Below are 12,267 nucleotides of genomic sequence, written 5' to 3' on the forward strand. Positions count from 1 at the left end.
CCCCATCCTTCCCCACCCCCTCGCTTCCGCTGGTCCCTAAAGCTATGCTTGGTCAATGGTTTTCTGTTTAAAGCAATAACTTTTTTTTTTTTTTTTAGTCCATGCAAGGAAACGACTGCAAATCCATCGGCCTCCCATTGCTTCACTGAGTTCCTTTCACTTGGAAAAAACAGAAGAAAGCAAACCCACCCCCTCAGCCAGTTCCCCCCAGCCCCACGTCTCACCCTGGCAGATGAATTAGGAGCCAGAAGCGCGTTTCGTAATTGTACATGACGCATTTCATTTTGATTAGGAGTTCCTTCATTGCAAAATGTATTTGCTTTTATGCTGTGTCTGTGTGCATATCTATGTTACATCTATCTATCTATATACTAATAAATATATATGGCCTGTTTTAAAGTGCCAATTTATAAAAAGGTGCCTCCTTAAAAGGCAGTCAAGACCCAATTTCATCCATGACAAGAAGGGAGCAGAATTGACTGAATATTGCCAAATGACATAAAACATAATTTAAAATTTCTTAAATAAATATAAAAGTTATTCCTAAAGAAGCCATAGGCATGTCAACAATATAGGTTGTAACCGGTGCTCAACAGCTAAAGTACCATTGAAAAACTAAAATGCCATAGCAACTTCAGCAATAGGCATGATACATTGCAAACATTTTTTTGTTTGTTTTTTTTTAAATTAAATGTACACCACAAGGAACTTAAAAGATGCTACCGGTGCAGTAATGAGAAGACTTTTGCAGGTGTTAGGGGGAACGGGACCATGCATAGAAAGCTGTGTCTCTATATTAGTTGTAAAACAGGTCTATAAAGTGTAAAGCAGGTAACACAGTTGACACAAGAAACCAACCCTATACGAGATGCCAAGTGATGTAACACGACTGGCTCCAGTTTCAACAGCAATGGATATTGAAGCAAGTCCATCCAGTGCAGGTAAGAGATGAGCTTCACTGCAGTAATACTGAAGTTGCCTTTTTCAGCACTTAGCACAGTGAGGTGGGGAGAGGGAAGAAGAAATGCTCCAAGAAAGGGCGAGTGGACACTGTCAACACCAGTCTTCTGCCCGCTCCGCACGCACGCCCGTCGGTCAGGAAGATTGCCGTGACAGGTTGGCTCTCAGTGAGCAACGGGCACGCTCCCCCTCAAAACCATTCCCAGGAGCTTCGGGTGAGGAAATGCTGATCTGCTGCCGTGTTAAGGCGCTCCATGTCAGGCGCCATGGACGCCCCAGCAAGGGGACACAGGCGGGCCTGGGGGCACCGGCCCGGCGCTGGGGCAGGGAGGCTGCAGCTGCGGTGGTGCTCAGGACCTCTTCGGGTGAAGTTCCGCAACTGTTTCCTGCCAACTGCTTCACATACGTGTTGGAAAAGGACATGGCTCTAAGTTTTAGGAATCACAGTAGTGCGCAGTGGGTACAGCAGGGAGCAAACACTTGTGAAACTCCTACAGAAGCAGCTCCCAGCCCTTTCTTAAAGCACTTTTTTGTTTGCATTCAGGGAAACCGACTGCAGGCTTATTTGATCCAATTTTCTCTTTGCACCATACACATATAAAACATTACAACTCTGTATAAAAGTACAAGTGGTTCTTGTACATCTGAATTATGCAGGAACTATGTGAGCAAATCCTATCAAAATAGCTATTTTTTTTGTGTGTATAAACAGCATTTGTTTTTAGAAAAAACAATATCATAAACTGCAGAATCTGTACAAAAATATAAAATAAATTTGGGCAGCAGTTTCTAAACAGCCATGTAAATGCAACACTTAAAGAGGAGTAGGTTAATGCCTCCAAAAGGCTGAATTGCTAAGTCAACCTATACAGGGCTAAAATGGTATTGAGATTATCTAAATAATAAAATTTTTTACCTCTTGCAATAAAACTTATAGAAAAAATAGACAAATATGCACATGCAATTTACAGCTTTCCCCAACATAATCCTTGTGCTTAGCTTTTACAATTTTTTTCTTTTTTTTTTTTTTAGTAACATAACATTGTCTACAATACATATTCTTCCTATACCAGGATATTCGGTCTTCCTTGAGGAACCACTTTAAAAAAAATACATTAGAAGTGGTCATACATGGATGAAGGCACTCCAACTCTGCTTGAAGCAAAAACTAGTGTGATCCTTTTCTTTTCAAAAAAGGCAAGCAAGGACGCATGCACAGTGCTGTGGGAGGGACTATGGAAATACTACCAAGTGTATATACTGGTACTTAAAAAAAAAATTTTTGCTGTATTTCTATATTTTAAGACCCAACGAGCACCTCCATGATGTGATCCAGTTCTGTGAGGTCCATTTTGAAAGGCTGATTTGGAGTTACTGGTTGACTGCTGTATGGAGCGAGAGTTTTTAGGAGCTCATCTGCAGAGACAGGAGCCATTTTTGAGGCAGCCCCCGTGGCAGACGTGCAGGGGTCAAAATCATACATGGACGTATCAATGTCAGCGAACAGAATATCATCCAGGGTCAAGTCTGTGAGGAAACCTGTGGAAGTTGTTATCTCAAAGTTGCCAGGTAGCGAGTCCATGAGTTTCGATTCGGCCGTTCTGCTCTCCGGGAGGCCCTCGGGCTTTTGAACGCTGGACTCGCTGGGGTGGTCTTTAGAGTCATCGGCTGCTATTTCGGCTGCTACTGCCTCTGTGGAGGTAGGTGCTGGACAAAGCTCCTCGATTTCATCCAAGGCTGAGGAGAAGCTGTCCTTTACTGGTTGGAGAGCAGGAGGAGGTGGTTTTGTCGGACCATCGTGCTGGACAGTCGGGGAAGTGCAAAAAGTGTCATCCTCGAGCAAAGAGGCTGGGGTGAGGCAAGACTCCAGGGGTGTAGTGCTTACGAAGTCAGTGGGGAGAAGGGGCTGGGAGGCGAGATGGCTGAACGCTGGCTGGGCCTCACGGAAGTTGTCGCTGAGAGGGTCAGCAGGTTGCGAAGCAGTCATGAACACGGGCCTCAAGCTGCCTTCTTGTTTGAGTTCTTCCTGGATTCGCCTCAACATGTTGTTAATTAAAACTGTCTTTTGCAAGCTTGGCTCCGTTAATGGCCTGTGGTTATAAAGTTTCATAAGGGAAATGTTGAAGATAGTCTGACGCTGTAAGGTGTAAGACACCTTAGAGGGACCGTCAGTAGGAGAAACCACTTTGCCTTCCAACCCATCTTCATGCTCGTCAAACTTCCGCTTTCCTCCTTTCCCCAACATATATCTGAAAGCAAAGAGAAGCGACTGATGAAGCCAGCAAAGCTTGAAGCCTGTTCTTCCTGCCCGAATCACGACCCCAGTCCATCTACTCTCTTGCACACACGGTGCGGACAGATTGGCCACCCTGTCCCCTCCTCACTTACCCCTCAGTCACGAGTGGAAATCTGTCCACATAAACAACTCTCTCTTGGCCCACAGCAGCATGATGAGGAAGCAGAAGCCACCTTAATGCAGTGTTCTAGTCTATCAATCACGTTTAAGCACAGCTACGCTGGTAAATTCCAAGCAGGAATTCAAACAGCATCTATAAAATTCAAGCCCTTGTGCATTTGCCAGCAAATTTCACTCTTGCATATGTTAAGCTTATGGTCCCCAAATACCTGTTCATAGGTGCACAAGCTACAGATACTATATTGAACGTTCCTTTAAACCTCCTGACTGATACAGTACTATGTCTGGGAATACAAACATAATCCACCGAGGTTGTTACAATGAATTTCCCTTTTTATTCAAAAGTGTGTTCATGGTGGGGAAGGGGAGCGAGGCTCAAGCAACTGTACACTGAGAGAAACCTTCCCAGTGAAGTCAGGAGATCCAAACCTTTGGCACACCAGGATATATGCATATCTGACCTCATGGGTTTATTTAATTGATCGTGTAAGGACTAAACTACTAGAGCAGGAAATGTAGTTCTTACACTCAGAATCACATAAATTACAGATGAAGACGATGATCTATCAGGTCAATCGGTCTGATCCCCAAGACCATTCTCTGCGCTATGCTCTGTTGCCGCAGCCAGGGCCTTCAATCCTCACAGTGCCTGGGTCCCAGTGCCTGGGTCCCAGTTTGAGGACAGGGGCATCTGTCTGGGAAAGCTTCAGAGGAGTTTGGTGTCTGCTGAAACGTTGAGGCACGCCCCTCCAGGAACCAGGCCCTGAGGAGCACCCCTGGTCCCACACTCTGAATCCACGTGGGAGAGGGAGTCCTGCCTGCCCCCTTGCGCTGGGGGGGGATGCACTGTGTCCCCACCTGCACATGAAGCAATAGCAGCTCTGACACAAGGGCTGGGGTGGGCCGCGCTCTCACCCCCTGCTCTTCTGGGTACGGGAAGCCTTTTCACGCAGTGGTGTTTGAAATCCTTTCCTCAGCTTCTGCCTGGCTAAGGAGATGCCAGCAGCCTTTGCTTCTGCTGGTAAGACTTTCAGGAACTTGCTAGCCATGGACAGAATAGCTTTGGCACCAGAGCAAGGATGCATTGCTCCAGATACACCATTTGTCTTCACTTCTCCCTCATCGAACATCCTCACTCAGGACTACATCCATGTCAGGTTTCGTTTGAGAACAAAAGAATGCCATAGGGCTTTCTAAAGAACAAAAATCAGCATAAATGCATGTGCTTTCCTCTTGGTCAGATGGCAGATTTTGAAGAAGGAAACCAAGGGAATTGTACCAAACTTGCCCCACATCATAAATCATTTCTGAGCTCAGAGTAAGTAGGGCAGTTCAATCCCCAGTGCTGTCTCTTCCAGGATGTTTCAGAGCACCTGGAAACGCTCCTCTACACAGCACAGTCCCAGCCCCATTGCCACCATTATTTTTGTGACATGAAGGTCCCCTCAAACGCAAAGGAACGAAGGAATTGCTGTGCACAACCTAAAGTTACACGTCTGAACAGAGAGGGCTTTAGGGTCAGCAACCCTCTGCCCCACACCACTACCCATCTTCAGTGAGTAGCCAGGGTTTGATTTCTTGAAATACCAGTGATTACTTGGGTGAAACAGCACGGTCCCTGTGACAGGCACTTTTTTCAGCCCTTGTGAGATGGCAGGTTCCCTCTGACTCTCTCCCCCACTACCTGCATGGACTGAGTTGACCAGACAAGGTGTTTTACCATGTCTAAATCCAACCTAGAAGGAGCAGAAGCCATCGCACTTCTTTACTTGCCCATCCCATGGGCTGCATCAAATCAGCAGAGGAGAAGTCCTGCAGAGACGGGCTAGGATCTGCAGGAGCCTAGGTTGCAGAGCAACACCCCACGCTCAGCCTGCTTCTGCATCTTAGGGCAAACGTTTGGCTTTCCTCTCTCATTTTCCTGGGGGGTGTTGGAGCACGAACCCACTTGCCCTTTTAGCAGAATCACAAACCGCCCCCTGTTCGTCCCGGCATCCTTCCCTCCATTTAAAAAAACGCTAATAAAATGGCATGAAGATCTCTGCCTCATTTAAAAAAAAAAAAAAAAGAAAAAAGGAAGATGCTTTCCAGCCCCAGCTACCCAGCTAGAGAGAAGTTGCAACAGGCATATAAATAGATTTTTAACCCCAAACCTGACTCCTCTCATATGAGCTTTATTATGCAGCTATTGCCTAGCTATCGTCTAGGAGACAAAACTCGCCTTCCTTATTTGAGTACAATTCCCAGTTCCCCCAACGGGATCCATGCCTGCGAAATGACTGCACCAGGCAGGTCTAACACCAATTTGATCATCATGCACTGGTCCTGCAGTAGCTAAAGACTTGCAAATGTCCCCAGGAAAGGCTGACAAACATTTAAAAGCAAAGAGCCCTTGCAAAGTAGAAGAGGGGGAAGAAGTCAGTGTTTAAATGCAAAAAGAGTGTCAGAAAGCGTTTGCTGGAGGCTAAATCCAAAAATCGGATTGGGTGAAGCGAGCCTCTTCTGGTTAAAAATAAGTCCCAAATCCAGATCATTTTCTAGCATATTATGCAATTAAAAAAAGAAAGGCAAGGGGGAGGGAGCAAGCTGAGCGGAGCTGAGGAACGGGTAGGCTGCCATCCAAGCTCCTTGGCCAGCTACCAGCGATCCCCGCGCCTGGAATCTCGGGTGAACAAAACCTCTGAAATTTAGCACTACTGCCGAAGTCTGGTTTTTCTCTGCTCCCTAGTGTCACTTCCATGGACTACTCCAGAGCTGTGCACGTGGAGGGGGGGGGGGGGCCCTTGCTGTTCAAATGTTCAAGACGGACGCGCTTCCTCCCACTTCGGACAGATAAAGCAAGAAAGGGAGGACAGGGCTAGGAACAATCGAAACCCCTGTCCAAGTCCAGCACATTTTCAAAGCAGCAATGGGTTAGGAGGAGAGCTAGCAGCTTTCCATCTTCCTACTACCTCCTCCCCCTGAAAAAAGACAAACTCTGTCCTAAAGACATACCAATGCTCTATTTAAAGGAGAAAATTTTACGTGGCTTGGGGACTATGAGAGTTTTTAAGTTTGTCAGGCTCTGCCAGGAATTTACAAAAATATTCACAGTACAAAGCAAACCTTTTTCCCCATGATAAAGAAAACAGACCCTTTGGATGGCCATGCTCCATTCCCTGCGCTTGATTATTAATTATTATTGTCAGGGGATGCCAGCAAGCATTTCAAATGAACCCAGTTGAGCCCATTTGCAATCCAAGATTGAGATGCTGGTAGTTAAGACATTTTTTTAAGCCGATCAGTAAGAACTACGGAATCATCATTAGTAAACACAACGATAACCTCACTACGTCATTTTCCAGGAAGCTTAGAAATGATTCAAGGTTTCCTGTATGTATGACTGTCACGCTTTCACATCTCACTCCATTTTCATGTAGCTAGGTTCAGAACTTGTCCTTTTAAAAGACAAAATAGATCAGGCAACTCCCAATTTCACCTACTAGCTTTTCAGCACAGCTTTCAGTTTCCTTTTCCTCAATAATGCTCTCTGAAGCGCTTTTCACCATTAAAGCAGCAAAGCAGGATGCCAGCCTAAGCAAAGGGGGTTTTATTCCTCCAAACAGGGGGCTCAAATGAGCACCACTAGACTCTCAGCTTTATAGTTTTATTTTATTCCCTTCTCCTCTGGCATGCAAATGGGAATTGTAAAAACATTTTCCTCCAGTTTCTATAAAATACTTTATACATTCTAAGCAAAGCAAGCAGGTGGTATCATTTTAGACCAACTGATACAGTTGGTAAAAACAGACATGTTTTCAGTCTTGCAAGCCTTTCTCTGGATGTCCATAAAGGAATTTTATAGTTTCTGACCACCACAGCTTAAGACAATGTTGCCTGTTTGTTCTTTACAGTTCAAACCATCTCTTCGCTCCTGCAACCAACAGTTTCATGCCTACATTAAAGAGATCAATGTTGTACATCTTAAGACACTGAACATTAAAAAAAGGCAAGCTGTACAATGCCAACATTTGATCTGGTTCAGTTCTGTTCATCTCAAAAACTTTGCTCCTATCCCTTCCAGCCAAAGCTCCTGCTGGGAAAATGAAAACGCCAAACTTACAGATCAGGTTGGCCAAAGATCAGTACAAAATGAGATATACCCACACTCTCCCAAGTGTCAGAAGACAAGAGCTGGCCTACCAAGTCCTGTGACCATAATGGGGGCAGCCAGACAACAGCAACCCACCAGAAGGCAAGACTGGACAGGCAGTGACAAAAGGGTCACATCCATGGAGGGTCTTTCATGCATCTGTTTTGGCTGAGCAGCAATCCCAGCCAGACGTATTTCTGCTGCATTTTCATCCATCTGCCAGCAAATGTCATTTTGGGGCCAAGCATTAAGAGTTGAGACAGGATGTTGCTTTGTTGTTTTAATAAAGAGGTTTGGTATGCAAGTTAGTTTTCAATGTTACTTAGGTATGTGGAACCAGAAAGCTGAAGAAAGGCAATGGAAAAACTGCATTTACTCAGGGATTGAGGTGGGGGAGTTACTTGGAGATCTTCCCCAATATTATCCACCAGTTGGCTCCAGCTCTGGGAGACCCAGACCCAAAAGCTGAACCATTGTCGCTGAGAAAGATTCAACTTGCTTTTTTGCCCATTTAGGGCGATTGCACGCGCCTCAGAGCCAAAGAAACCCTAGCATTGTTTGGGAGTTGGCTTTTCTTAATTGAAAAACAAAAGTAATATATATTTTTTTCATTTGCATGTCATTTAGCTTCCTTTTATTGGCTCTGCATGCTCTTCAGACAGAGCTGGAAAAAAATGCAGTTGGGGCTCAGTGGAAGAGATAATCAGCCTGGAGCGGGTGGTTCTCTGGAGTCAACCATCATCGATTAAACACAGAAAAGCTTGTGCAATACCTGACTATGTCTCTGAGCCCACTTAGTGACGAATCCTTCACTCTCCAGAGGACAGAGGTATGTGCACATTGTGAGAGAAGTATTGTATTTATCGATTGTACTTAGGACGTTATACCTTGTCACTGCTGGACTACTGCTGAAGTCTTTAACAATTGGGAGTTTGGCATAGGGAAGCACTGGATATGTAAAAATGGAGAGGAGTAAGTGATTTGGTTATCTCACCAATAATAAAAATACCCTTTAATGTTAATTCTCAAAGGCTTTTAACAGCTTAGTTTAAAATGTCTCTCAAGACTGAAGGCTTTTCTTGGAAATCAATTCCACAACCCACTAGTCCCTCCCCACTCATCAAGGCAGACAGGAAGGAAAAAAAGAAAGAGGAACTGAACACCAAAAGGGATGGCAGAAAAGAATCTTTAAGAAGTCACATTTCCACTCACATATTTACGCCACCCTATCAGTCAGTCTAGAGGACGAACAGCTTAATACAGCGAGGTTCACTTTTAGAACGAACACCACGTTGCTCAAAAAGGTAAAAGCACCAGACCCCAGAGTCCACAGGCAACCATTCTTCCCCACGCAGCCAAAAGCCGAAGGAGATGTGAGCAGCAAGGGCTCGCAAAAAGCAGAGTTTAAAGCAAGACCAGTTACTTTCTGAAATCTTGGGTAATTAAAACCACAGTGGGGGGGGGGAAGGGGGGGGATGTGGAGGAGAAGGAAAAAAAAAAGGCAACTTGGGGGAATTAAAATAAAACCCTACTTCACACACACACATGTGCAGAAAAAACAACACAAAAGCACCCTATAAAACTCCCCCCCCAAGCGCAAAGAGAGTACTGAATTTGCACATTTCATTCCCAAAACAAAGTTTCCCAAACCTCAGGTGCAAACGAACCTCACCGGGGTTTCTTGGAAACTCTATCCTGCGTAAATTACGCAAGCGCTTTCTGTGTCACTTCTGGCACATGAAATATTATTTCCCTCTCCTCCATCCCTCACTCCTCATCCTTGAGGGTTGCATTAGCTGTATGCTGGCCCAACAGTAGTCAATGAGTGTTTTGTTACTGACTTCAGCAGGATCAGGATTTGGCATAGATAGCTGCAGGACCAAAATAAAAAGGCCTTTTGTGCCAACTGGGTTCAAACTGGCAAGTCGAGGGCTAGATCCTCCGAGCTAGCAGAGGTGGGCTGGGCTGCCGCAAGGCATTTCAGTGCTGCTGGATCCAGCCTGAGGGACCACCTGAACTTGTAAGCAGTCCCCACAACTTCAAAGCATCTGTCCCCTAGAGCTATGGAGGCAAACAGGTAAAACTCTCTCTCCCTGTCCCTGTTTCTACATCCCCAAGGCCACGCAGAGAGAGGGAGAGCGGCTGCCTCTCAGGAAGACCCCCTCGGGGCAAGACCACAGGCTCACCCACCACAGAGCGATGCTCCTTGGCCTGTAGGATCTTGGCAAAGTGGAGCAAACCTGCTCAGGCAGCTGGGAGCCAGCCTGCCCTCTGAGAGTGCAGGCATCCTCCTCCCATTCAAAGTTGGAAAGGAAGGGAAACAGTCAAGGGGAACGCCAGTATAAATCTGGCACCCTCTCCCAGCCTCACTAAAAACAAGGAAGAAAGTCGTACAGCCCAGGTGTTGAGGTTCAACTCCAGGACTGAAGCAAATAAGTAACATGGACTTTCAGAGCCAGCAGCCACCGTGTGATGAAAATCACCCCCTTGAAGATTTCATCTGTTGACACCGGGGTCTTTAAATCCTGGCACAGCAGCATCCCTGGGAGCTAGTACAGCATGTACCATGCAGTAACGCACGGCTACATTCAATATACTGCAGCTGGCTCGCAATTTGCACACTGACGGGTGGTGTGGGGTTTTTTTGGTTTGGTTCTGTTTTTGGATGGGTTTTTTGTTGTTGTTTTTGGGTTTGGTTTTTTTTTTGCAAGGCTGCTTCTCAGGATTTGATGCAGATTCTACTTGCTTGAGTGTAATGCGTACATGTTGCCTGGCTAGAGAGGACTGCTGACAACCGCTGCCTGGTAAGAATTGGATCTCATGTCACATGCAAGCTAGAAAACAAAAACCCCAACCCTGGACAAGAGGTACAGGGAATGGAGCTGAGGTTTCTGTCCTCTCAAGACCTGGTGCTCAGACTTTCCCCATTTACAAAGTTTGTTTTCCCCAACACTTACATTTTACATTAATTTTGGCTTTTTTTTTTTTTTTTAAACTGAGCGAGGTTTAATAAGTACTTACAAAACTCTCCTTTAGAGCTATATCCAAAAATTGGCCTCCTGGGTAGCTCTGTGCTTCCACAGAGTACAGGGAATTGTTTTTATGTTTGCAAGCCTTCACCGCAAGGCTGTTGGTATTTCTCACATCTATTTTATAGAGACCTACTCTTGCCATCTCCTGTGGTGGATGGGTGAACCTCCGCTCTTCCAGAAGCGGCAGAGGCACAAGCAAAGCTGCTCAGCACCCCGGTGGGATGCACCCCACTCCTGCATTTGGCAAGAAAGGCAGCTTCCCTCTCCCTACAGAAATGCAGCCTTAAGCCCTCCGCTTTAGGCACCTACAAATGAAGATTGGGGGAGAGCAATTAACAAGCTGAGTGACAGTAGTCTTTTCTAGTCTCAAGTTAAATTTGAAATAAGAGGGGAAACCATAGTGGGTGACTCTCAGAGGCTAACCTAAGCAGGAATTAGCTAGGAGCTGCACAAGGAAACCTCCTGGCAAACAAGAGACATCGGAAGAAGCTCACACTCTCATTTCAGGAGCATCTGAAGCCACACAGCTCTCGTGGGGTTTGACTTTGGTACTCGGAGCCTGGACTCCCCAGGCCCCCAACGGAGCGTCCATGTTAATCAGAAAGTAAGGTGAAGCCTTCCCTAGCAAATAAGCAATGCAATTATAAAGTCAGTCAATAGTGTAACACCAGCCAACGTGTTCCAGTGATATTTTGAAACTGTAATCTGATCCTACTGTTTCCATCCTCGTGCCTTGCCTGCTCTCCCTTGTTGCATACTGTACTATTTGAGGCCCAGAGGGCAAAGCAAGCTCTTGCTGTTTGTTAATGATCAGAAACTGCATTTCGAGCGAGAGCTCTACGTGCACCGCCCACACTACTTTCTTGATAGTTTCTTAAACTTGCAGCCCGTCAAAGCGCTGCTAGAAGGCTCTCTGAAAAACAAAAGTGAGCAAAACAACAAAAAACATGATTATAAACTCCACTTCTGCCTTCAGTTTTCAGCTCCTTTTTACCAAGCTAAAAAAAGGCAAAGCCGCAGTCTAAGGCAATCTCCAACTCTGTAGTGTGTTAAGTCTTGCAGGAAACATATGCTTCTATTAAATTGGAAACAGTTTCTAATGCTGTCAGTTTGCTAAATGTAACATGTTCCCTTGGAAGAAGTGGAGCAGTTTTAATGTTTTTGACTAACTGCACACACCAAACAGAGTATGTCTGATAAAGCTGGAATGGGCTCCAATGAATATATAGCTTAGAATAAATTACTGCCTCATTAAGTAATTGTTTGGAAAAAGGAGAGCAGGTTTTCTAGATTATAGCTGTGTTATTAAGGGTGTTTATAATACTAGGAATTCTATCAGGGTAGCAGAACATAATGCAAGTTTAAATCAGATGAGCACTTGCTAGCTCGTTAGAACATTAGAGACTACCCTGGCAGAATTAGGAGGTGAGCAAGACCGCACAAGGTTTGTGTGAGGAAAGCCAGCCAGGCGTATTTCAAACCAGCTGCGAGGCTGAAGTCAAGAGCAAAATCTCTGAGCAACTCTGACAACTTCTTTTCAGTTTGAAGCAAGGGAGGTGGGGGGATATAACAGACCGGGGCTAGGAAACATTTATTCAAAATAGGTTTTATTCACGTACAGAAAGGCAGTTGCCTTTACTGCAAAAAAGAACAGGTTTGGATTGCCCAGCAGAAGTAATTTCTATCTCAAAGGTCTCACACAGCCAAAATGTCAATTCTCACACGTT

At 45.3% G+C, this 12,267-nt stretch overlaps 1 protein-coding gene across 1 annotated transcript; it reads right to left on the bottom strand.

The window, feature by feature from the left end:
- Positions 1-2,260: 2,260 nt before the first annotated feature.
- SERTAD2 (SERTA domain containing 2) lies at positions 2,261-3,205 on the bottom strand (the record flags this gene model as incomplete). Its single annotated transcript, XM_081997226.1, has 1 exon — positions 2,261-3,205. The coding sequence occupies one exon, from the start codon at positions 3,203-3,205 to the stop codon at positions 2,261-2,263; it is 945 nt and encodes a 314-aa protein (XP_081853352.1).
- Between the last annotated feature and the right edge of the window lie 9,062 nt (positions 3,206-12,267).

The sequence above is a fragment of the Phaethon aethereus genome (genome assembly GCF_964289735.1).
Source record: "Phaethon aethereus genome assembly, chromosome: 3".
In the NCBI taxonomy this organism is placed as follows: Eukaryota; Metazoa; Chordata; class Aves; order Phaethontiformes; family Phaethontidae; genus Phaethon; species Phaethon aethereus.